Source organism: Scardinius erythrophthalmus, assembly GCF_964197995.2.
Source record: "Scardinius erythrophthalmus genome assembly, chromosome: 11".
Taxonomy (NCBI): domain Eukaryota; kingdom Metazoa; phylum Chordata; class Actinopteri; order Cypriniformes; family Leuciscidae; genus Scardinius; species Scardinius erythrophthalmus.
This window is the reverse complement of record NC_138231.1, coordinates 5,877,432-5,904,755: the sequence shown is the minus strand read 5'-3', so window position 1 is coordinate 5,904,755 and position 27,324 is coordinate 5,877,432. Positions and strand designations below refer to the sequence as shown.

The window sequence follows — 27,324 nt, the reverse complement described above, 5'->3', positions numbered from 1 at the left end:
TTACGAAAGTTACGAGTTCTCCTCTGAACAATACTTACTACTTCAAGCTGGTGCTCATGTGCCAGTTATTATCATATTTACATTCATTTCAAGATGACTTGAACAAACCAAAGCCGCTGTGTTGGTTTAAAACAATTAATTTCTTTAATTATTTATGTTTTTAAATGCTTTCTTTTTATTTGGTCTTATATTAACAACTAGAAAGAAAGAAAGAAAGAAAGAAAGAAAGAAAGAAAGAAAGAAAGAAAGAAAGAAAGAAAGAAAATATTTAGGGTAAGTTGTTCTACTTGTCACATGACAGCGTTACAGTTAAGCTCCGCCCCTTTCTAGCTTTCCTTCGTTTGTAATTTCTCGTCTAGTCAGTTATCGTTCTACGTCAGAAGCTTCATCACTGTGGCGAAACTTTCAACGAATGTTGGAAGAGTTTCTCGTGAGAGAGCAGCGGATGAACATACGTCGAAGTATTATGGGAAGTTTATCCACTAGTATTTAAACTCAGGTGATATTTTATTAGTATGTTATGTCAAGTAAGTATTAAATCAGAACAGAGTTTGACATGACTTATAGAACCGCACTGAGTTCCAGTAGATTGACAGGCGTAACGTTAACTGTCCTCAACATGACATTTGTGATTCAACTTGAATGAATGAATATTAACTCGAAAAAGTTCTGAACGCGGTTGAATCGAGTGAAAATGGGAGATGAATCGAAGTCAAAGGAAGGAGAGGTAAATGATAATATATATATCTCAAAAGCAGCCGTGACTGATGCTGAGGTGAGTCTTGAACATCACAACCCTCCGCCGGAAACGCATTTATATAGAAAGAGATGGATCATGGTGTTTTTATTCAGCTCATATTCGCTGTGTAACTCGTATCAATGGATTCAATACGGAATCATCAACAATATCTTCATGCGCTTCTACGGCGTGGACTCTTTCGCCATTGACTGGATGTCCATGATTTACATGTTGACGTACATTCCTCTCATTTTCCCCGTCTCGTGGCTCTTGGATAAAAAAGGTCTGAGGGTCATCGCGCTCGTGGCCACGGCTCTGAATTGCGCGGGCACGTGGATCAAGGTGGCCAGCGCGAGACCGGACCTTTTCCCCGTGACAATTTTGGGTCAGTTCATGTGCTCCGTGGCTCAGGTGTTTATTCTCGGGATGCCCTCGCGCATCGCATCGGTGTGGTTCGGGTCGAATGAGGTGTCCACTGCATGCTCCATCGGGGTCTTCGGAAATCAGGTGGGTTTCAAAAGAATAAAGTCATTGCTCATTTATCTGTACTGTGAAAATTAAAGCGGAATATCTGCGCCACTAGCGGCATTAAACGTAACTACAAAAATAATGACTGTTTCCAAACAGGTAACTTATCCTGAACACGCCTCATATGCTATTGGTCAGCAAACAGAGAGTCCTTCCCACAATCTTTCGTCATTGGTTGAGCCATTGTTTGGCCAAGTTGAGATTTCTCATTTGAGTCTAAGTTGAGTCTTTATTTTTAATCAGCTAGGGGTTTTCAAACTTTTTAATGCCATGGACCTTCAGATGATCCTCTTGCGAGGGACCCCCTTCATAAAATGTAAAAGACAAATATATGTTTTCATATATAAAGACTCAATTTATACTGTAAAAATACTATGAAATATTACTTGGAAAAATATTTAAAGTGTTTAATATATGAGGTTTTTACATTAACTTTTTTGTCTACCCAACATTAGGAGTACTGTTAAATGTATGCAGTGTTTCCCAACCACTTTGCCTTGGAAATTATCCCAAAAAAAATCACCATCAACATCAAATAGCTACCTATATGACCTTATTGTGTTCCTACCTGACTTAAACTCAAGTTTCACACTGAATGTGAGTACTAATTTTAATATAATATCTAGTTTTAATATGACATTTGAAGCAATGCAAATTCAAAACTGGCGGCAAAAAAAAAAAAGGTTGGGAAACTGGTCTAATGTGTACATACTGAGAAAAAATATTAAAAACTAAAGCTGTCAATAGAAAGCATATTATAACTGCACATCACATCATGCGTACGCCCCATGAATTTGTCCTTAAACTTGTTCTAAGATGCAAGGTCCCAAGGTCATTTGCCTAAAACACCCATATAAGGGCTATCCTCACAACCTTTACTTTACAGTCTTTCATCACTGTCAGCAAACATATGATGCTCTCTAAAAGACACACTGAAACACAAACCTTGAAGCTTGAGCTTTACTGAAGCTTATCTTACTCTTTCAACTGTATATGATGAAATATATTTAAGATTAAATAACTGTCAAACATGTAATCTTAACACAATTATAAGGCCACCTAGAGTATGTGATTTTTGCATACCTGTGGTTTCAGTTTTTTCTACGTTTTGTAAATGAAGAATGCTTTTTAGTAGGAAAGTTATTGGTAAATCCGCGAGAATGTGCATATGCACACTTAATGAATGAGACCAATGCTCAAATTAAGTACATTTAGGGCCAGATTTACTAAACAGGGCAAATTAGCGTGAGAACGCAATTTTAAAAAAGCGCCAATGGGAGTGGAAAGTTCAGCGCGTGATCTACTGACAATACGCAAATGAAAGAACACAGACGCAGCCGCGTCATTTCTATAATCACCAACGCAATCTATCAAGAGCAGTGGTAAATGGTGCAAAAAAACAGTAAATTGACTATAGTTAAACCTTAGTAATTCACCTTGCATGATTAATTTAAATAATCTACCATAAGTTTTGCGTCTGAATGGGAAACTCCTACAAATGCATACGGCAATAAGGTCAGCCACAAAAATAACCCTGTTCATGCCTTTTCAGCGTTCATTTTTCACTGCGTGCCTTTAGTAAATCCTGACAGTAGTTTTTTTTAACGCCAAAAGAGGGTTTGCGCTGGCGCAAGTTGTTAGTAAATCTGGCCCCTAAACTTTTTCTCTAAACTTTTCCATGGGTTCCTGAAACCCATTTGAAAACCTCTGTTTAAAGCCAAGAAAAATGGAGAATGAGTGCAGGTTGAAACAATTATGTTGATAAATGTGATGTTAATTGTTCAACCACATAAAATTACATGAGAGTCTTTAGTGTCCCATGTGTATCAAGGCCTTGCTAGCGAGTGCAATTTTAAAATCACAACTATGTTTGAAATCAAGCAATTTATGTACTTGTTAAGTATGTATGTCCTGCACTGCTTCATTTTGAACCTCACAGATATTTGTGTTTTTCAGTTGGGGATTGCCATCGGCTTCCTCGTTCCACCAATACTGGTTCCAAATGTGGACGATCTGGACGAGTTAGCGTCTCACATCAGAGTCATGTTCTACATAACTGCGGGTGTGGCCACGTTCCTGTTTGTGTTGGTTGTCATTGGTAAGTGCAAACGTTAGTTATACTATTGCCACAATATTGTTCTATTCCAAAACATAGTGAGCTGTTTACCGAGGGAGTATTTTAAAACGTGTTCCTGACATGAAGGTTGTTCCAAAAGATATAGAAATTTAAGGGATAGCTCATCAAAAAAAATGTAATTATGTCATCAGTTTCTCACTCTCATGTCGTTCCAAACCCATTAGCTTTTTGTTCATCTTATTAACTTTTTAATGATTCTGAGATATTTCTGTCCTTCTATTGAAAGTCTATTCATCCAAAACTCTGACAGTTCAAAATTAAAGTCTGTTCATCACATAAGTTTCTTCAGAAGACTCATATAGATTTCTTTTACGATCTCTTTATGGACATTCTGAAGCTTCAGAGTTTTGGGTGAATAGACTTTCAATGTCGGGACAGGAATCCCTCAGATTCAATTAAAAATATCTTAATTTGTGTTCTAAAGATGAACAAAATATGTATGGGTTTGGAACGACGTGAGGGTGAGTAAATGATGACAGAATTACATTTTTTGGGTGAACTAACCCTTTAATTATAATGATGCCTTATATCTTCTTTTAGCTAAAATAATGCACGTGTCCTTCACAGAAAAGACATTCCCACAATGCATTGTGATGAATTCAGTGACACATAAATCGAAAATTGCAAGAAAAATGTTGATTATAAATAAATCAAATTAAAATGGATTATTGTTTGATTATTGAAAACTATCTTAGAAAAATGCTTAAATCAAACTTGATTAAAAAAAAGTCTATTTGTGTGGCACGTGGAGTTGCTCCCTATATAGAGAGTTTCCGTGAAGATTAGGGTGCTATCTTAGAAGGCAGAAGCCTGTGTAGGCATTAGGCAGCGAGATCGCTCACTTAGCTGGTGTGTTTATATTTGACTGTTTTTTTAGTGTGTGTCTGTTCCTCTTTTTCTTTAGTGTGTGTCAGTTTCTGTTTCTCTTCTGTTGAGTCTTGCTGTGTTCTTCCTACATGTACAAAAACATAAATTTGTTAATAGTTATGCATACTAATATATAAATGATCAGTGTGTCTGTAGTCTGCTTGTATGAGTGTAAATGGAGCATGTTTGTGCTTGATGATTATCTGACCTTTAGCACAAATGACAGAAGGGGAAATTAGATTTTTTTTCAACATATTTTGCTCACTCTTTATATGCCTTTGTGTGGCCTTTAAAATGCTGAGCTTCCGATTTTTATCATGACGTGACCACAAAGCCTCCTGTCACATTCTGAGCAACACTCGCGTGCATTCAGTTCTGTTCTCACAAGCAAAAATGTTTGCCTAGACAATAAAAAGAAGAAAATCACAAGATATTTGCATGCCAAAAGCGTACTCGCCCTCATGTCATTCCAAACATGAATGACTTATTTTTCCATGGATCACAAAAGGAGGTATGTTACGCCCTGTTAAAAGTTCAACAAAAGTAGCATAAGTTTTCCTTATGACTTGTGCAATATATTCAAAGTCTGTCTGTTAAAGGGTTATTTCACCCCAAAATGAAAATTATCCCATAATTCACTCACCCTCAAGCCATCATAGGTGTATATGACTTTCCTCTTTCAGCCGAACACAATTGGCATTATATTAAAAAATATCCTGGCTCTTCAAAGCTTTATAATGGGAGTGAATAGAGCCCGAATTTTTTAATCTTCAAAAAAGTGTATCCATCCATCATAAAAGCTTCTGAAGAAAAATATCCATATTTATAACATTATAAACTATAATAACTGGCCTTAGGGGTGTAAATCAGACAGTTCATCACGATACGATATGATATCGATTCTCTCAGCAAGTGATACGATATTTGCCGATACCTCAAAAAAAATTCTGCGATACGATTCGATTCAGGGCTATATGGATTTTTAAATATTATGTGCCAAGTTTACACAACCAGTAACTCACAAATGCAACCAAAATATATAACATTAACTTTTTATTAAACTTTTATTAAACTTGTGAAAATTGCACAGGCAGATAACGCCAATAGTCATTTTTTGACAAAAGTAGATGACTCCACATTTCATGTTTCAGAGTTAAACAAAACCAAGTAATTGCTATGATATATAATAAAACACTCAGTTAATCTTTATAACGTTAATCTCCTCAGCTGACATACACGCCTGACAAACTTTGTTGTTGTGATTAATGTACAAGCACTACAGGGAGCTTTTCCCTCACCACTAACTAACCACACTTTAGCAAGGTTCTGTGAAACCGTTTCAGCTTTTAGATATCATCAAGATATTATCCATCCTCGATCACTTTTAGTCAGCTTTGACGAAACTCTTCTCAGCTAGTGCGTCTTTTCGAAGTGCCCAGCAGTCTTGTCACCTGACCTGAATATTGTGCGCTGATTCGCTAAAACAGACTTATCAGGATGTGTTCACAAACACCAAGGGCGCTTGTCTGTTTCTGCTGTAAAACATGAACTCACGATCCCTTGACAGTGGACAATACCGGCCTTTGTGACAAAACGTGTTTAGGGTTCAGTCAATCTTGTCAGGCGTCTATTTCAGCTGAGGAGATTAATATTTCAAAGACACACCGGGGAAGAAATGCGTCGACAGACGTTATGTGAGGATGTGGAGAGTGTCAAAATAAAGGTACCTTATGTCGATATTTTACGTGTGGCGTCGATGCATCGTATCGTTAGACGTTTGATCGATGCATCGATCCATATCAATGTATTGTTTCACACCCCTAGGCCGTATGCAAGTCTAGTTCCGGCAGAAGAGTGACCTTTGACCCGACGCATGACATATGTAGGATGTAGGAGTAGCGTAAGCTTAGGTGAGAGTAGACCGCTCTCACGGTTCAAACTAATAGTGCTGGGCAACAAACTCAAGCTCCTCGACATTTCTCTTTAAAAAAATTTGTTTTAGACTTCTAATTCGTGACCAGTGTTTTGTTTTGCTCGTGTTCATCAATACATCATACGTCGGGTCAGAGGTCAATCTTCCGACTTTCATATGGCCGTTGCCGGAAGCAAGTGATTATAGTTTATAAAGTTATAAATATGGATATTTTTCTTCAGAAGGCCTTTATCAACCCACCGGAGTCATTTAGATTACTTTTATGATGGATGGATGGATGCACTTCAAAAACTCAGGCTCTATTCACTCCCATTATAAAGCTTGGAAGCGTGGCTATTTATTTTATTTTTTTTATATAACGCCAATTGTGTTCGGCTGAAAGAAGAAAGTCATAATCACCTAGGATGGCTTGAGGGTGAGTGAATTATGGGATCATTTTCAAGTGAACTAATCCTTTAATTCATCAAATTGTGCTTTTTGTAATTTTTGGAGCTCCCTTCCTTATTTTGATTGTATATCAATGAACACCTGGGGTTATTCTGCTAGCATTCCCTTTTGTGTTCCATGGAAGAAAATAAACTCATGCAGCCTGCAACAACATGATGGTGAGTTATGATGACATATTTTATTTTTAGGTGAACTGTTTTCTTAATTTCCCTTGAAATAAACAGTTTAGCCGGTCTGTTATTTAATTCTTTAGTAAATAACAAGCCTAACAGATTTTAGTGTTTCTGTCTAATATTTCTACAGCTTAAATCCCACTGCAGGGTTTTTAATGTCTAGTGCATGTTTAAAAAAAGCAAACATGACAGAGTTCAGTCACCTGCAGTTTTGGGGACAGCAGGCTAAATTTTTACTCAAACACAAACATTCCCAGATGCTATAACATGGTGAATTCATTCGCTTTAACACACTGACACAACTGACCATCATTTCACTCTTTAGTATTCACTTCTTTCAAACTTCTTTTCTTTTTAAACGATTTAAATTAGCAAACATATTAGCTTTGTGTCAAAACCTCGGCATCTTGGATGAATTTTTTCCAATGCATTCTGGGATTGCCTGAAAATGCATTAATCCTGTCTTTTCCCCAAAAAGGCTGCCTATATTTTGTTACAGCCTTCTTCTATTTTATATTAAACAGCCTTGCTGTATGATGTTGTCTAGGTTGCAGTGTTGTTTTAGTATTATTTATTTACTATTATATTTTTTATTAATATTTTGAATTAGTTTTTATTTTAAAAAAAAATTTGGTTTTAGTTTAAGATTTCATAAATTTGTGATTTGCTCCTTTACATAGTTTTATTATGCATCGTTTTTATTATTTTTATAGCTCTATTTAGCTTTTATTTCATTTTCAGTTTTAGTCATTTTAGTACTAGGAACTTATTTAGTACTTTAGCAACTTATTTGATTCAGTTAGTTTTTCATCTAATATTTAATTTTTATTTCAGATTTATTTTAATTACCAAAAATAAGCTTGAGAGCTGTAGTGTGTCCAGTTACACAATGAGAGTTTTGGTGATTGGATGAGTTTGTATTTTGTGTTTTATGTTCCTGTCAGTGTTTCAGGAGCGTCCGGAGATCCCTCCCACCCACTCTCAGGCCGCGGCTCGGCAGATCTCTCCGGAGAGCTACTCCTATACAGCTTCCATTCTCAGGCTGCTCCGGAACAAAGCCTTCATCCTCCTCGTCATCACTTATGGTGAATATCACTCTGAGCACAACGGAGCCATTCAAGACCTCAAACTGGGGTTCATTATGCTTGCTGCCATTTAAACACAGTCATAGTTTGTTACTGAGAGCTTTAACATGAATAGTTCTATAGTCAGTGCTGTTTGCTAATGTAAGCATTCTCTATTACTGTTGCTCATACTTGGGGTTTGTTATTCAACTTCCGCACATAATTTGTCCTGCTACAGACATAAATGATTCCTCCAATCATGCATGTGCTGTTATTACAGTCATAGTCACATGGTGCACTATAAAATGAAAAAATCTATAGTCTAAAAAATATAAAAAATCCATAGTCTTACACTGAAGGCACTCGATCCATAATATCGTAAACAGGGTGCTGGTGTTAAAAATGCTGTAATGTTAAAATTGTTTTCGCACCAGTTCCTTAAACCTGCTAGTCCCAAACCAGACAGCCAAGGATTACACTGCAGCAAAAAATAAAATATTAAAATAAAATATTATTTACATCATATTTTAATTATTTGCTGTGAATTTGACTTGTTATATATTAAATCCAAATATATATATATATATTGTGATACCCAAATATAAGTGATATACACTAATATAAATATACAAATATACACTACCATTCAAATGTTTGGGGTCAATAAGACCACAATTACTTTTTTTTTTTTAAGTAAGAAATTAATAAAATACTTTTATTTTGCAAGTGCACATTAAATTGATCAAAAGTGACAGTAAAGACTTTCATAATGTTACAAAAGATTTCTATTTCAAATTAATGCTGTTCTTTTGAATCAGAAATGTTTCTTGAGAAGCAAATCGTCATATTAGAATGATTTCTAAAGGATCATGTGACACTGAAGACGAGTAATGATGCTGAAAATTTAGCTTTGATCACAGGAATAGATTAAAATATATAAAAATTGAAAACAGTTATTTTTAATTGAAATAATATTAAACATTATTAGTGTTTTTACAGATTTTTTTTTTTTTATCAAATAAAGGCATCCTCTGAGATCTTTCTAAAACATAAAAAAACCTTGAATGATATATAAATATATTATTTATATATTTGATTGATTGATTGATATGCTTATGTCTAGCTCGTGATGGCATGAAGATTAAAATCAACTAGTCAATAAAAAAGTCTTTTTTTTTACTGAAAAGTAAAAAGCTAATGCTGAACAGAATGAATTGTCATCTTTGCTTTCATTTCATGGTGAGCATATACTACATAAACGCTGCACACTGAGTTTATGATCCATCTACACACACACACACACACACACACACACACACACACACACAAACAGCTGTGTAACACTGGCATGAAAAGCCTGTAGCTGCATATGACCTGGCTGAACATTGACAGAAATAAACCTGCAGGAATGCAGAGCTCTTTATGTCTTTACAGCTGCTTCAGAAATGTGAATACGTTTACTGCTTACTAGATACACATCAAATCTATAGTCTGAAACCAGATGTTCTGTGTTAAGTCTTTTTTGGCAGGCTTTTTAAAAAATTTAAAAAAGGCTTTTTTATGTTTTTGACTTAATCTGTCTTTCCTCAGGGCTGAATGTTGGCTGTTTCTATGCTGTCAGCACGCTTCTCAACCGAATGATCATTGAACACTATCCTGTAAGCCCCTCCGCCTGTCTAACCAATCATGGGCGCCCATGACCTACACTCAATTTACATAACTGAATTGATTCCAGTGAATTTTAACTTCATCATTAGCATTACTGGTGGAAGTTAGAGTTTGTGGGTTTCCATTTATTCATTAATCCAGAAGAACTGATCTTAGTCTGACATATTGTGGTAAAACAGAGAAAGTTTGCTCTGGTTTTAACAGGGAGAGGAGGTGAACGCCGGCAGGATCGGCCTCACCATCGTGATTGCTGGCATGGTGGGTTCTCTCATCTGTGGAATCTGGTTAGACCGATCTAAGACATACAAGTAAGAGGCTGGACTTTAATCCTAACCAATCTTCAAATGTCATTCAGGCAGTGACAGTGCTTGATAAACATTTGTCTTCATTCCTCCTTGAAGATAAGTGTATTATTGAGTCCTTTCCCCCCTGTGAGTCTGTTCATATGCTTTGGTTTAGTGTGTTTTTCCAGGTGTTTGCCTCTTTGATCCATGAACCTAGGCCTCGATGACCTTTTGCTTCAGTGCATTTGACCCCATTCAGCATGTCTTCCCCTCCTGGGCATTGTGATGTTTCTTTTATTCAGCTTTGTTTACAGTTACCACCACACTCACACTACTGAACTGAAATATCAGATTAATACTACAATTAATGGCCGTTTTTTTGTGTCAATGGAATTCATTTAAAACAGTTTTGCTTTTTTTTTTCAAGTGCCTTTTACATACACTGTCATTCAAAAGGTTGGGGTCAGTACACTTTATTTTTTGTTTTGGAAAGAAGTCTCTTCTTCTCACCAAGGCTGCATTTATTTGATCAAAAATAGAGTAAAAACAGTTGTATTGAGAAATATTATTACAATTTCAAATAACTGTTTTCTATTTGAATAGATTTTCTAATATAATTTACTCCTGTGATGCAAAGTTGGTTTTTCAGCATCATTAATCCTGTCATCTGTGTCACATGATCCTTCAGAAATCATTCTAATATGCTGATTTGCTGCTCAAGAAACATTTACTATTACTATTAATATTGTTGATAACAGTTGTGCTGCTTCATATTTTTGTGGAAACTGTGATGCATGTTTTTCAGGATTTCAATTCAATTTAATGCATCCTTGCTGAATAAAAGTATTAATTTCTTTAAAAAAATATATATATTATATGAAAATCCATTATAAAAATATAGCATTTTTAAAGCAAACCCATGATCTAAACAAAGTGTAAAGCAATCATAAATTATACAAATGTGAAAATTATATTTTGTTACACAAATTACGTTTGTCCCACAGTTGTGCTATAATTTCCACCAAAACCAACTACTTTAACCATCCAAAAAAATTATAATTTTTAAAAGTGCTAATAGTTGAAGAAATGGCCAGATATCTAGCAGATGCTATTGTACTAAAGCAACTGAAATGGTATTTTTCTGGATCTACATGTATTTTCAGCTGCTGTTAATGATATGATCTCAATCGTTCAGTCATACTAGGACATGTTGGATCTTGATGAAGGATTTGTCCCATGTCTCTGTTATGTGATGTCTCCACAGACAAACCACTCTGGCTGTGTATCTGATGTCCCTGGTGGGCATGGTGATTTATGCTTTTACCTTGGATTTGGGTCACCTGTGGGTGGTCTTTATCACAGCGGGAACCCTCGGGTATGAGAAGATTTTTACTGTCGTTCATGCTGTGCATGGTCAGATGAAATTTGCAACAAAAAATACATATATTTTCTCATTTTTTAAAAAAAAAAAGTTTTGCCCAAAATCTTTTTGTTTGTGTGTTACTGACGCAGGTTCTTCATGACTGGTTATCTTCCCCTCGGTTTTGAGTTTGCCGTCGAATTGACTTACCCAGAGTCTGAGGGGACGTCTTCAGGACTTCTGAACTGCTCCGCACAGGTATGTGTGTGATATTTATAAAAAAAATTACAAAAAAAAAGGCTAGCCAAATAAATATCCTTATGGATTACACAAGAAAATCTAAATTAAAGGGATAGATCCCCCAAAAATGTTCATTCTGTCATCTTTTACTCACCCTCATGTCGTTCCAAACCAGTTTTATGCAATTTTATCTAATTTTCTGAAGTGATGTGAGTGCTTTATTTGCGCAAAAAACTTAATTTGCAACTTTATTTGCAAAATATTGATCTCCGAGCCATTTTCAAGTAACAGCGTACGCTCTTGTGTCAACACAACACTCATGCGCGCACATGAACGCTGGTTGGAGATTAATATTTTGTAAATCGCGTTGTTTTTTTTTCGCAAACAAAGCACTTAGATGCTTCATAAATTGAGGTTAAACTACTGGAGTCACATGAATTACTTTAATGATGTCTTTACTACCTTTCTGGTTCTTGAAGCGTTAGTTGCGTAGCTATCAATGGAGGGACCGAAAGCTCTCAATAGATCTTCATTTGTGTTCTGAAGATGAACGAAAGTCTTACGGGTTTGGAATTACATGAGGGTGAGTAATTAATGACAGAATTTTCATTTTTGGATGAACTATCCATTTAAAGGTGAATGATGGGACATAACGTCTCTCATACTTCATTTAATAAAAAATTAATTAAGTTAATTTTTAAGTTATTTTTGCTGAAATACATAAACAATATACTGTGAAAACCTCTTTGTATTATGTTTCTAAAGACTACAGGAGTTTTTAAATCGATTATGAAATCTTATTGCATCACGCATATAAGGAGAATTTTTACAGATTGTCTCAAATCTCATACATGCACACACTACAAGATTTGAAAACCATTCAGTTTTACTCATTTTGAGGGTCTGTTACTCTCTCAGGGTTTGCATGGTTGAATCAAACACAAAGGAGTCAGGAATACACTCAAATAGTCTTGAATCCACAAACAGAATTACACTGGAGAATAAACATGTTCACAGCATTTAAGCAACGACAGTAACTGACAAGGAACAGAACAAAACATGGAGCACTTGTACACAGAGTTAACAAGCGAAAGAATGATCGACAGCTGAATGTAATCAGTAACCCAGGAGAATAACTAGGAAACAATCAAGGCTAAACTGAACTGAAGCACAAGAAACAAACATAGGAACGAAAAAGACAACTAAACAAAAAGGGTCCTGAACGCCTGTAGTCTCAGCCCGGCTTAAGAGTGTTGAACAGTGATACACAGATCTTTTCAGTGAAGCGGTCATAGTCAAGCTTTATTAAATAAAACACTGCTATTGACCAATCAGCAGCAAGGGCCAGAATTATCCGTTTTATAAACTGTTTATAAGAGGCTCCAGTTGTCTTATTTTTGGAGTTTTATGTTATTTTATAGAGTTTGTATAAAGTTGCCAACAACCCTAATGAGCATTGTGTTTCTTACTGCAGGTATTTGGGATCATATTTACGATCTGTCAGGGGAAAATTATGGACTCGTTCAATACGCTGGCTGGAAATCTCTTCTTATGTGCCTTCCTGCTGATAGGAACCTTCATTACAGGTGCAGATCCCTCAATGCTCGTCTACCTGACTAGTTGTTCTTCTTTAATCCAATACAGAGTTCACACTTGAGGAACTGCTTTGCATTTTTATGAACTGTATTTGCTTTCAAACGTTTTGATTCCCGGTGAAATCCTATTCCTTCTTGGAAAGCATGGTATTAACATTCATGCTGCATAATTGACATTATGAAAGCTGCAGTGTCCTCTAATGTTTCAGTTAATATATGAGCTATTAAACGCACAGAAAAAACACTGGATTGTGTAAATATAGAATAAGCGACATTGTTTTGGGACAGGTAAAGCCAAACCGGATCTCTGTACCCCTTCAGTGACTCACCTGCCCCATTAGATTCAATTTAAGGTAGATTTTAGTCAGATGAACTGTGTTCTCAAGACAAGGGCGGAAAGTTGTCACATGTTTGAAATGTTATAAAATTATATTATACAATCTAATATAATTTCAATAATAATGTTCGCTGCAGTTATCCAGATTGTTGTTGTGGATAATTTAAAGACTTCCTAGTTAATATTCAACACATTTTCCAGGCAATGAGAGTTCATGTGGAGAAATTAGATAGTCCTTCATATAACATTGATGCGTAGAGGTACAAAGTTTTTACTTTCTCTTTGAACAATGACTTATATCTCGAAAGTCCAACCAGAATTATCTTCCACGTAAACTTAGCCAAACCCATTGATGGATCATCATGGATGTGTCACCCATGGAATTTATTATATTTTGCCTAATTAAAATTACATCTATTTAAGGGCCATTCAGGAAATATTTAATTATTTTTCAATGCATAAAAAATTGACATGTTCTTTGAGGGATTCATCCATTTGTATACACAATTCAAATAGACTAGAGCTCACAGGATAGATGTGAATGTTAAAGCCATCGTAATGTGTCTCGTGTTTCTGTTCTTTATCTCAGCCTTTATCAAGTCAGATCTGCGCAGACAGTTGGCGAACCAGCAAGCACTGGCAGCTGTAAGTATCAAACCAAACCTGCAGAACAGTTACACATTAAGATTTTATGAGATATATTTGAGATAGAAAGCAGATTACGGTTAACATGACCTCCTCATCCAGGAATTAGTTCATGTTTTGTGTTTTCTGCAAATGTGTGTCTCTTGTTTGGCCACTAACATGTACCCTGGATGTCCCTAAGATGCACCAATATGAAAATACTGGCGAATACCGATAAGCGATAAATCTTTATATTTGAAAGCCGATCCAAATTTTTACATAATTTTTGAGTGCCTGATTACAAAAACAAAGTCTCGTAATGTCCCAATCACTCAATTATAATGATGTTCTCATTATAATTGTATGTCGCCTGTATGACAGACTTGCGCTGCACATGTTGCACTTAACTATTAACTACTAACTATTTTCCTTTTCAAAGTGATTCCAGTCATATTTCAAGCAATTCAAAACCATCATGGTGAACAGTGCACATCTGAAGTGATTATTTATCGCTTTAATATATCGGTCAAATGTTCTTATTGGGCTGATAACGTTAACATTAAAAATGAACATACATCTGCCCATACCGATATGGTGGCCGATATATCGTGCATCACTAGCAGATACTAGAGAAAATGACTCCTGTTGTTTCTTCCTCATGTTTCCGTGTTGTTGTGTTTTAACTTGAACTCCAGTCTTTTCAATTGGACTGTTAAATGTGTTTATTAGTTGGTCATTTTGGTTTGTTAGCTTTTGTTTCAAAGGTTCACAGCAGGAACCCAGCAGTTTCTTTGAACTTTTTATGTGTTGACATTCCAGCGCTGTGATTGGATGAAACATGGGAAATGCCAGCCCTATAAACACACTTCAATCCTGTTCTTCACTATCACTCCTGCTCATCTTTACACGCTATATCATGTTCCCTTGTTTCACGCATCCCATTCACACTCCAATTTCCCTGTAATGTATGTGTAATGACATTACAGTAAACTATAACCATTTTCTATTTGAATATATTTTATAATGTCATTTATTTCTGTGATGTCAAAGCTGGATTTTCAGCAGCATCACACACATCATTTCAGTGGAAGTGAAATTCTCTTCCTCTTTTCACTCATTTCATCCTCTTTTTACTTTGGTTCATAACTTCCACTCATCTCATCTCTCTTTTCTACTTATCCTGTTTTCCCTTTCCAATTTTCCACTTATGCCATTCTCTTTTTTTAAAATCAACCTTTTTCTCTGCTCGTTTTGTTCCCCAATTTCTACTCACCCCGTCCTCTTCAAATCTGTTCATGGATCAGTGTGTGTGTGTGTGTGTGTGCAGGCAGCGTTGGGCAGGTCATACGTTCAGGATCACAGGGGGACGTCTCTCCTTCCATCCACACACATGTGACCAATCAATCACTGCCTGATTTTATTGCACACTGTGGTTCAGGTATGGGTGGCACATGTGATTAGCCCGTCTGATTCACACTTGATAGCTTCATTTTAATTATCTCTTCATATAAAATTATTCAGATGTGCTTTTGATTCTCAGTGTCCAATCAGAGTCCAATGTTAATGATTTTTATCTTCTCTATCTAAACGCTTCACCCATGTGCTTTGTGTCTGTGTGTGTGTGCTTGTTTTTATGATTTATGAGAACACTAATTTGTTTAATGACATGGGTATTACACTGGTATTACAACGTAAACGTGGATTATGAGGATATTTCCTGAGTTCTCGTAATTAAAATCTCTTAAAAAGCATACTAAACGATGTTTCATGTGTGTGTGTTTAACTATAGATTGGTTGTTTGGTCTGTACTAACATTTAACCCTTATTTAATCCACTAACTGACACACTAACTGTCCTCCAGTGGATGTTTGCATGAATCTGGTGTAATGCCGTCAGGGGGCGCCGTTTCACTGATATCTATTACTAATGATGTGTTTTGTGTTTTTAGAGCCATTTGGAAACATCTCCAGCACAAGCTTTTGAAGCCAAACTCTAATGTGATCATAAAACGGATCATGTAGCATTTAACTTTTTTTTTGTGACACTGTTTATGTTTTATAGTTTGTAACCAGCCTTGAATTTCGATTTATTTTGCCTGAGAATGAAAGTAATTTTGTGACATTTGAATCGGGATGTATTATTTTTGTTTATTTGGATTGTGTCAAATATCTATAACATCCAGGGACTAAGTGTTTGTTTGTTTTTTGTTCATATGGTGTTCATTAATTGATTAATAATCTCAATAGGACATATTCTAATTTTAAATTAGTTTATCAATTTCTGTTTTCAATTTAAATTATGTTAAAAAAAAAATTCTTGCACATTTTTTTTTAATGGAATATAGGACAAATTCTTCAATGAAACCTATTGGAGCGAGGAATGTTTCAGTATTATTTGATCTAGGAAACGGGAATAGGAACTGAATCCGTTTCCAGATAGAAACCGAAGAACAGCTATTAAATATGCAATGTTGGTTTCCATCTGTGCAGTAATATGTATTGAAAAATGTTTCAATATTTTTATACAGTTTTTTTGTATTTTGACCCTATATTTAAAGTTCTGTAAAGTCCATCTGAACAAATTGTAATGAATAAAACAACTCTAACATCTAAAGCACTTTTCTGTTATTATATTTGTTTTAAAAAATTAAAACATTTGTAGCAGAATGTTTCTATATATAAAATCACAAATAGAGCTCTCGAATGAGTATTCATAAATATTTTAATGCAGTAAACATTGCAGAAAAAGTGTCAGCATTTATATGACAGCATATATATGTAAAAAAGACATCTTATTTCACAATTTTATAACAGCATTTCATATATTTATCAAACTGTATAATTATTTGAAGTAACAAAATTAAAAAAGAACCAGCAGTAACGTCCCGTACACATTCCAAACAAAGTAAAAACAGCTTAACATATTTTACTCATTTGACGACAAGTGCATTTGAAAGGGCATTTCAGATAAATGAGGCAGCAGTCGCAGCCTGTTCTCTTTGATAGTCTGAGCTCCCTGTGGTTTGTGTGGAGGTATTTACTCATCCAACTGCAGTACGTGTTCTCTTATGTGTTCACGTGTTTGTTTGGGTGCTCGTGTGACTGAAGCCCAGTGTGTTGGTAACATCAAGTCCTCAATTGGCCTGCTGTTCTAAGGCACCTTCAGCTGTTTGATTGTCTGCAAGTGTCATCGTTCCCAATACACAAGCATTTGAGGCACACCTGTCAGAAGAACAACAATACATCACAGCACTGGAACATCACCTCCGTGGAATGTGGTGAGGAAATAAAATGGTCTGAAATCGGAATCATGTGGATTTGTGGACTCTGACAGTCTATTCACACCGTCTTCATGGTCTCCAACACTATACTGACGACATTACGTTATAAAATCTATCGATAATGCACAAGCAAACCATGTTAAATTGTAAACCGCAAAGTACAGGCACCTCAGTAGATTGTACCACGAAAGAAAGCATTTAAGAAACCAGCAATGGAACGATATCTATCTTTATAACTTAAATTATTTATCTTATATTTATATTTTTACTTTACAATATGGGTTTACAAATATATAAAATAAATTCCCCCGCTTTATCGCACACCATATACAAACTCTTAAATATTTAAATCAGCGCCAGATCATGAGCCAGTCACGTGATGCGATCTGGCCGTCTCACTGGACATTTCAGTAGAAATCTACAGGTGTGTTGGACTTGAAGCGGCGCTGAGCAGTCAGACCGATTAGCATATGACATCAAAGTACCGCGAGAGCGATTCGAATTTCAAACAGCTTTCGAATCTCTCTCGCGGTAACTTGATGTCATACACCGATCGGTCTGCAGCGCCGCTCTAAATCGAACACACCTCTGAGTTCATTATTGTCCTTATCCTTAAAGGGACAGTTCACTTAAAAATGCAAAATCTGTCATCATATACAGACCCGGGCAGGCGTCGTAAACGAGTTTTGGCATGCACTATATAAAAGTCCTATATCACATGTAATTTTCAAAAGATTTTTCGTCGTTTGTTCAATCCCTCACAGAATGTTTTTATTCGCGCCAAAATTAAACTGGCGCTGCCCTGCCGAAAATCGATAACATTTTAGCGACGAAGAAAGAAAATTACACAGGAATGTTCGGAATGACATGAGGGTGAGTAAGTGATGACGTAATTTTACTTTTAGGGTGAACTATCCCTCTAATTAAAGCATATTTTTGCTATCTATGGGACACTTTCCCTCTTAAGACATTAACAGTTATAAAAACCTCTTTATAATAACTATTGATTGATATACATACTAACACAACTCTTCCTAGAGCTTTGATTAATTCTCATTATGTAACTTGTTAGATATTATTGATTGCATTTATCGCTTGAGTTGAACTGTAAAAGATGATTTGGTGTATTGCTCTTTGAGCACATTTTGATAATCACCAATTTCTATAGAGATGCATTAAACACTGATATATAAAGTAATACTTCAGTGCCTGAGAGAATGTCTGTGATACATGACAGCAGAATAGCAGAATTAATTCATTAAGGCAAACTAATCTTTCAGAAAAGGTACAATTGGAGAATTGATTTTGTGGTACATTCTCTCTTAATGAGAAAACATGATCCTCTTCAGCATTTTAAAATCACAAAAATCATATCTGTCTTCTTGTTCTCAGAAATGGCTCATTATTGATATACAGGTAGCACAACCTGATGGTCAAGTTGTTTTTCTGCATTTTAACAAAACTTTGTCAAAACTTTCTTTCTGAAGCATGTTACTGGCCTCTGGATTACGTATCGTCACATCTGTTCTGTCCTTCAACTCTGTCGCAATAACACTGATAACAGCAGTGAATCAAGCACTATCCGTGATACACCAGCAGGGAAAGATCAAGATTCGGTTCTGGGATGCGTCAGAGTTCAGAAGTTGTATTAAAGTCAGCACAAATACTCAAACGCACACATAAGTGTGGACCTTGAGTATTCTCACAGCTCGTTGCCTAGTAAAGCAGTTCTTCCTTCTTCTGAGGGTTTTATTAAGGCATTCACTGCGCTGAGATCCGCTCATATGTGAACGTAGGCTTGGAAAACATAAGGCAGAATATGAATATCTTTATATTGATATGCAACCTGCAGAAAATTTACTCCAATGCTCCATTTTGAGAATGGCTTCTTCGGGAAAAGGAGGGAAGTCTCTGACCAGCGGCAACCTTCTTTCCAAAACAGTTTTTGAGCCACATAAATCCAGATCTGCGATCTTACAGTGCTGTGTAAAACTCTTTTGGGTCCTGAACAGATGGGCTGTGGCCTCTCATCTCTGGGCTCTTGCATTTTGGGCTCCTTCTTGAGGAAAAAGGAAGTTGTAGATCGATGTCACAAGCTGGAACAAACCCAACTGGCCCCTGTGAGTGAACTGCACAAAAATAAAACAAAAAGGATTATTCATCAGGTGAGTTGTAGGTGAAATATAACAACTGAATTGACATTCACAACCCATTTTTCTTCAATAATTTGACAAATTTTCCAAGTGAAGGCTGCATTTGCCTAAAACAATGACTTAATTTTCCCTTTCAGTCAAAAAGCAAAGTTGTTTTAAATAAATAATGCACAATAAGACCAAGAGCGTCTATTAAAGGGATAGTTCACCCAAAAATGAAAATGTTGTCATCATTTACTCACCCTCAAGTTGTTCCAGACCGGTTTTAGTTTCTCTCTTCTTTTGAACACAAAAGAAGATATTTTGAAGAATGTTGGTAATCAAACACTTGACGGTAGCCATTGATTTCCATAGGAGAAAAAAAAAACAATGGCTACCGTCAACTGAACATTCTTCAAAATATCTTCTGTTGTGATACTCATACAGGTTGTAAACAACGTGAGGGTGAGTAAATGATGACAACATTTTCATTTTTGGGTGAACTATTGCTTTAAGAAAGTAAATAGGGTGAATGTTGATTTCATGTTTGTTTTTAAATTGCAGGTCTCTGCCATGAGATGGCGCTGTGGCCTCAAGCTTCACTTCAAACTCCTCCCCTTCCCTCTAAATCCCCCTGATGGACAGTTTAAGCAGCCAATCAGCAGCCAGACCATCTGTGTTGTAAGTTGGTGTTGTAGTTCAGCCTTGACTATTGCAGTATGTTGCATAAGTGACTACTCTTACTGAAGGCATGCTAGATGCAAAAGAGTTAGCAAAGCTGTAATTTAGATTTAAATTATTCTGACCCATTTATTTTTAATTGTATTGTCATCTTTCAAGTTTTTAAGTTATTCAACCGCCCTTCGGGCCATCTGTGAGAAAATGAAGTTTCAGGTTTTTGATTGTATCTGAGCTCATGACGGCATTTCCGTGGTCTATAAAGCGTGCAATCTGCATGTTCATTAAGACATCTCAGTTTTAGCGGCTCAGCATTTAACACACACACACAGTGTTACTAAAGAAGGTGTTACATTTGAGATTGTGGTCACATGTCCGCTGACGTGGAGTTTTAGTCTGTCTAAATTTAGCCTGCTGTATAAACACACTTCACATCCTCTTTCTGAGCTCACACACAGCCTGGGTAGATGATGAACTTGCCAACTTTCAAACTCTTGATAAATCTAAAATCATGTGAGCTAATATGCCTCTCTTATAAATGTAAGTCACTTTGGATAAATGTTAACTTAGATAAGTCTCACACATGGAAAATGTTTACCTCTAAAAACAAAAAGTCACATATTATTAAACAAGACCAAGTTGTCTTTATCTGCTGTTTGTAATTTAAATGTACTTTTTAAAATACATCTACAACAAAACCATTGTAAAAAATCCTCCGATGGGCATATTTACATGATAAAATGTGGCACTTCTCAAAATTATATAATAAAAAGTTAATTTACAAAACTTTTTTACATGTATCTCCCATATTGTTCTTATTTATTTACTTACCCAGATAAACACTTTAATCAGATTTGACCACAAACCTTAATTAAAACCAAATAATAATGTTTCAATAGTCATGCAGCCTTTATAAATAAGTTTGCTATATAGACATAATCTAGTAATTAAACTCCTCCATCATTAATGAAAGGTTATTGGTGTACTGTATATGTATGTATTCATCATTTTAAGTAAAATGGATTAAATCTAAGAGAACTTGAGTAAACAGGATGAGCAAACCAATAATGATGTCATTGCTCCCTCTGAGCATTTGCATGAGAGGCATTGAAATAACAACAGACGATGGTGTCATTGCACATTGTGACAGAAACCACTGCAATGAAACCACCGACTGTCACACACCTGTGCAACTCTTTTACGCATTTGATTCACATCGGCCGTGAGGAAAGGCAACTTGACTAGTATGATCTGAAATCACTCTTACCAGCTGAAGATGTTCCTGCTGAAACTGATCCCCCATTTCACGCAATTTACGTCCAATCTGAATCTCCACGCTAATTCCCACGTCACGTTCGTCTTCTTTTTCTTCTGGTCTCCCTTCGTCGGCCTCCCTTTCTTCGACGTTTTGTACGCCATCCGGGACAGGTTCGAACAGCGCGGGGAAATGTGCACGAAATCCAGCATTTCCTTCAAGAGAAAAGACATATTTCTATTATTATTGTATAGTGATATAATAATTATTATTATGGATATATTATATAAAATATTTAAGAATGAAAATCAACATCTTTAATACAGTTTAGTACTTTGGTCTAATTTTGAAAACAAAGTTTACATGCGATCCAAGGTCACTAAATAAAAATGCACAATGCAAAAATGCCACTGAAAATGCCATTAGGTATAGTTTTTTATTTATTATTTAATTTTTCTCTCTTATCTAATTATAAAGTTATCTAATGTATCTGTTTTTCTAATCTAATTCAATTTGCTATTCTATATAATTTATCTGTGTTATGTTATATTATATATATATATATATATATATATATATAATATTCTTTTTTAGGGTATATCGGTATCCGGTATATCAGTATCGGCCTACATAGGTTTTTTTTAATGTTATCGTTATCGGCCCGAAAATAATATTTGGTCGATATCTTAAAGCAGATAAATAATGTATTATTTCCTTCAGTTGAGACACTTCAGATGTGCACTGTTCACCATGCTGGTTTTGAATTGCTTGAAATATGATTGGAATCACTTCAAATCTGTTGAACATCATTATAATTGTGTGATTGGGAAATTACGAGACTTTGTTTTTGTAATGTGGATTTAGATTTATCGGCCAATGTATCGGTTATCGGCTTTCAAATGTAAAGAATTATCGGTTATCGGTATCGGCCAATAATTTGCATATCTGTGCAAATAAATCCCTAATAAATATATACATATAAATAAATGGGGAAAAAATAGTTCTGGTACTATATTGTGAACGAGGTTAAATTTATGTTTGGCCATAATACAATCTCATAATCACGTGATATAATCATATAATGATTACCATGAAAAAGTGCTCTTGGCCCTGGAGCCCCAGAGGCCATAGAAAGTGACGCAAGGCCCCTGGATCTACAGTGAGCCCTGAATGCAGTCCTGGTATCCACAGCTCCACAGGGCGATGATGTGTCTCTCCCTGAACCCTGGAACGGTGCCATATCTCCGACTCTCACTGAATTCAGGACAGAGCTCAGTGTCTGCGTGGATCTGTCTTCAAAGCGTGTGTGTCTGTTAACCGCTCGGCGGTGGGCGTCTCCGTTTTCTGAGCTCTTGATTCTTAGTGGTGTTTCACAGCAGCGAGGAAGCTGTTCCTCCTCCTCATCATCCATCGGCGGAGTCAGCAAATCTGCCATGAAATATAACACAGACTGTCACTCAGTGCCATAATGGCATTCACATGCTGTTCGGTTTTTTCCGTATATTACACAGGGCCTCAAAAAAGTTTGTTTCTGTTTTTCTTTCTAGTGCAGTGGTTTTGCTTCAGAACTCATATTTAACATTGGATATTAAGTGGCGACCAAACACAATGGCAAAAATGTTCATTTGTTACAAAAGTAAACATTTAAATATACTGTTTATTTATTGGTTTACTACTAAGTGACAGATGAATTTGTCCCAAAATTTGATTGGACGCACAGTTTGGACATAAACAACATAAAACATGCCGATTTCTCTTCCCTTTTAAAAGTATTTGTTTTCTAACCCAAACCATGTACAGTTATCATATTATCTAAGCCTTTTATAATTTGCATTTAGAGCATTGTTTTTCTCCCTCTCCTCTCCAGTGCATTTTAGGAACACTTGGCCTTATGCAAACACTGAATCTCACAGAGAGCTCACCCACGTTCACAAGAACAACCAAACACGCCTGATCTAAATAGGTTTCAGTTATTACGTGCATTTTATTTGGTTTAACAATGAATCATTACGTTCAGACAGTTGATCAGCACATAAGTGCAACTTCTGGCATCAAAGTGCAGTGAGATGACTAAGATAGTCACAACCCAAACCGCTAAAACGTCAACTGGCCGCATTTCAAAGGAGCCTCATAGAAATGAGAGGAAGTTTAAGGCTTGTGCTCAAAAGAGTTTTCCCAGAAAACAATACATTTCAAATCTGTACCATCATAACAAGTCAGTTTATGACTACTCATGAATAATCTTATCAGCTGAGAGTTAAAGTACAGATGCAGTTACAGTGAAATTGGTCAAATTGACAAAGCATAAAGAGTTGCATGAAGAGTTTTCAGAAATGCAGTGATGTTTGTTTGCAGTGCATGAAGTCTGAAGTCAAAAAGACAAATAATAAAATAAAAACCCAGATATTTTAGAATTGTGTTAATAGATTAATTATCACATGGACAGATACATATCAATGTGAATAGCACTCTTAATCCCTGCTGTGAACCAACCAGCCCAGTATGGTTTGCTGGTCTTTGCTTGGTTAATCTGGTCTGTTGGCTGGTTTTAGGGGGGTTGGGCTGAAAAACAATTGAAGACCACATCAATCCCTCCAATTATTTGGTAAACCATTTTAGGATGGGTTAAGGTTTTGTTTTCAGCACGGAATACAAACCAAAATAAAACATACCATAAGGTAATGCCAAAATTGAAAGCATTACGAAACCATGAAACTTGATGTGAATGTCACTCTTTGATATTTCAGATTTTTTAAAGTTTAGATGGTCATCTGAACCAGACCATCATATTGGGAATATTTCATTGTATTAGATTATGATCTTTATTCTGTAATTCAACACTTTCTTTCACAGATCAAAACACTGAAACTTTGTTTTGTTTGTTTTTTTACTGACAAAAACAGTCACTTCAGTTCTTCTTTCAATAGAGCAAACCACTAAAATCAAAAACTACAGAATGAAACTGGAGCAAATGAGACAGAAACAGGAGACACTCACCGCCAGCGCTTGAATGTGTCTGTCAGTGCTGTTTTTATTCCGCTTTTTTGTGTCAGAGCGCTTTTATTCCGTCTTCACTCTGATTGTATTTACTAACACAGACTCGCTCCGTTTTCATTCTGCGCCCTCCGCTCGAGTTGTTTGTATCGGACACGAGCGCGGCGAAAGTCCCGCCCATCTCCGGTGACGTAACGTGATATGATAATTAGCCCAAAGAGGCGGGAGTCGGTGTGTTGTTGGTGCCCGAGGGAAAAGGTCAGTTAGGGTTTGAGTGTTGACTCTGTCAGTCTCTTTTTATGTCTAAACGGAGCATTTCAGAAATTTTATCACATTAAACCATTCAAACTTTTGAGATTAGTGGTCGTGTAAAAAAAAATAAAAAAAAACGATTTAATGCCGATTTAATGATTTATTGAAAAACTTTAAAGTGCTTTAAACTAATCAAAATTTGAGAAAAATTGTGACGAAACGTTTTCCAACTGAAAATTGCAAGTAGACAATTTTATTTATATTACTGCAGATGTTTAACAGCGATAGAATATTTTTGGAAGATTTGTTAATGCTTGAAATTACATGCTTTTTGCTGTGTTCGGCAAGTTGTCAGTCACACGACAGATTGCGTACTTCCGGGAAGCATTGTGTGAACTATTGATAGCCTATATAAAGTTTATTCTTAATAGTTTACACAATGCTTCCAATGCTGAGATTTTAATGCCCAAGACCACCCCCTGTATCTTATATACAGATAAATAACAAAAAAGCGTACTACAATACACTTTTTAATGCATAGCATAAATTAACAATTAGTAATAATGTATCACATTTTTCGTATGTGTGAAGTATGGAGTATGCTTTCTAGAGACTTGCGCTTTCCGCATCCCGTGTGAAACTGACTTAATGTTGAAGTGGTACTACTGCCCCAATTAATGAGCGGCCCACCTGGAATTTTCCCAATTCTTCCAATGGCCACTCCAGGCCAGTGTTGGGGAAGTTACTTTTAAAAAGTAATGAGTTACAATATTACGTTACTCCATAAAAAGTAACTAATTCCGTAACTTAGTTACTTTTTATGGAAAGTAATGCGTTACATTACTTTTGCGCTACTTTTCTTCATCTAGGCTGGGCTTGCTTGTTTGTTCTGAAACAAAAAAAATCTTATTGTAAAAATCTTTCTTTCTTGAAAAAAATAGGTAAAAACCTCTGCATCTTACTGCATCATACTATACTTGTTACTTGAAAAGAGTAATCTGATTACCTTACTAGCATTACTTGTAATGCATTACCCTAACACTGTATGTGTAAGTATACATATATATATATATATATATATATGCTGTATATATATATATGTGTGTGTGTGTGTGTGTGTGTGTGTGTGTGTGTGTGTGTGTGTGCACACTGTAAAAAGTTTAACTATTATTTACTCAATTTTATTGGTGAAACATTTTTACACTCAAAAAAATTGAGTAAATTTTAAAGCTGTGAAATCAATGAAATATACTGTATGAATTGAGTAAATGCAAGTAAAAAAATTAAGTAAATCTGAGTAACTGCATCTGGTACATTAACAAATACAATTGAGTAGAAATAATTTAACATTTAAACATTAAAAAAACAATATTTATGAGTAATATTAACTGTTTTTATTAATGAGTAATATTAACTTTTTTATTTTCTCTAAACCTTTGTAAAATAGTACTCCAGACAACCACCATTATACATTACATTGGCCTTTATTTTCAATGAGTACAGCAATACAGCACATTTTAGACTGTTTTTTCATGTATACAATATTGCCTGCATTTAAACTTATTTAACAAGTAAAAATGAAATATTTAAACATTCAGGTAGCCTAATTCAAGTGTAATCAACCACTCTGTTATCCAATATCCACCGAATCTGCGCTGGTCCTCGTGCCGGAGACAGACTCGCGCTCTGCGGGTGAACTTTGAACTTCATACCGCCGTCCTGCGTTTCACTCACAGTCACTGAGGCTGAGGCACAGCCGAAAGATACTGCGAGCGACTGACATAACCTGCCAATAAACAAAAAGTGATAGTTCTGAGGACATTTTATCATCCAAATGATAATAATTATATTCATTATCATTATGAAAGTCATGTGTTTATGCAAAGCGTTTCAATCACGCAAAAAGACAAACGCGGCTCTCGTCTCGTTTAGGTGTCGAATTACGCCTCTGTATGTTGTTTTGCATTAAATATGATTTAAAGCACAGTAATGATTTTATAGATAAAATAAAACATACACCAACCTGAATTTCACAGTGAAAATGCACCAAATCTGCGACGCTGAGAAGAGAGCTGTTGTTCTGGAGACTGGAGAGTTCAAACAGCCACGCTCACTCCAACCGTCGAGTTTTCGTCACGTCAGAGGGTGGGGGAGGGGGGGGGGGGCATTGTTTTAATTGAGTAAACTTACTAAATTTTAAGAGCGTGTTAAATATATTAATAATATTGATTTGAATTAAGTAATTTTTTTGTTTCTTGAAACAGATCAGTTTAATTAAACATTCTCAAATATTTTGATAGAAATTTCACATATATATTAAGTATATTATAAAGAAATAATTGGTTAGTCAAATACTTAATTATTTTATTGAAAAAAACTTAAATATATCTGTAAATTTGAGATAAAATTAACTGTTGGATTTTTACTCAATTATTTTGGTATGTTTAACTCAAACAATCAAGTAAACGATATACAGAGATTTTATTAAGTTAATAAAGTAAAAAATTTCTGTAATATTTACTAAGCCACAGAATTATTTTTTACAGTGCATGTAACAGACGTAGGCCAGTAAGATCTGTACGTGTAAACCTCACTACCCTGGCCTCAAGAGGCGCACTAGCGACTGACGCTAGAGGCTGCTGTGTTTTGCGTCCTTGTTAGTGCACCCGCCTCCCACGCCAGACACGGCGATTCAAATCCCGCTCGGAGCGGGTCGAGAAGGACCGGTTTCAATTGG

General features: G+C 35.7%; 2 protein-coding genes across 3 annotated transcripts; one reads left to right on the top strand and one right to left on the bottom strand.

The window, feature by feature from the left end:
- The first annotated feature begins 362 nt into the window (after positions 1-362).
- On the top strand, positions 363-16,607 carry flvcr2b (FLVCR choline and putative heme transporter 2b). Of its 2 annotated transcripts, XM_081378306.1 has the most exons (11): positions 363-1,246; positions 3,224-3,365; positions 7,769-7,909; positions 9,479-9,546; positions 9,761-9,864; positions 11,105-11,215; positions 11,353-11,458; positions 12,915-13,026; positions 13,962-14,017; positions 15,324-15,434; positions 15,945-16,607. In XM_081378306.1, the coding sequence occupies exons 1-10, from the start codon at positions 695-697 to the stop codon at positions 15,390-15,392; spliced, it is 1,461 nt and encodes a 486-aa protein (XP_081234432.1). In that variant the 5' UTR covers positions 363-694; the 3' UTR covers positions 15,393-15,434; positions 15,945-16,607. The 2 variants fall into 2 exon arrangements, with proteins under 2 accessions (XP_081234432.1, XP_081234431.1); XM_081378305.1 differs by lacking the exon at positions 15,324-15,434 and having other exon boundaries at positions 15,945-16,606.
- Positions 16,608-18,519: 1,912 nt separating this feature from the next.
- Positions 18,520-24,486, bottom strand: bmf2 (BCL2 modifying factor 2). The gene is made up of 4 exons (XM_081377908.1): positions 24,339-24,486; positions 22,431-22,769; positions 21,354-21,556; positions 18,520-19,405 (listed from the first exon to the last, which is right to left on the bottom strand). Exons 2-4 carry the CDS (start codon positions 22,750-22,752, stop codon positions 19,304-19,306), a joined length of 627 nt encoding a protein of 208 aa, XP_081234034.1. The 5' UTR covers positions 22,753-22,769; positions 24,339-24,486; the 3' UTR covers positions 18,520-19,303.
- Positions 24,487-27,324: the final 2,838 nt, after the last annotated feature.

Coding starts and splice junctions, on each gene's coding strand:
- flvcr2b (XM_081378306.1), top strand. CDS start 695: ATGGGAGATGAATCGAAGTCAAAGGAAGGAGAGGTAAATGATAATATA. Junction 11,216..11,352: donor ATCACAGCGGGAACCCTCGG/GTATGAGAAGAT, acceptor TTACTGACGCAG/GTTCTTCATGACTGGTTATC. Junction 11,459..12,914: donor TTCTGAACTGCTCCGCACAG/GTATGTGTGTGA, acceptor TTCTTACTGCAG/GTATTTGGGATCATATTTAC.
- bmf2 (XM_081377908.1), bottom strand. CDS start 22,752: ATGGATGATGAGGAGGAGGAACAGCTTCCTCGCTGCTGTGAAACACCA. Junction 21,557..22,430: donor GCCAAGAGCACTTTTTCATG/GTAATCATTATA, acceptor TTTCTCTTGAAG/GAAATGCTGGATTTCGTGCA. Junction 19,406..21,353: donor AGCAGGAACATCTTCAGCTG/GTAAGAGTGATT, acceptor ATTTTTGTGCAG/TTCACTCACAGGGGCCAGTT.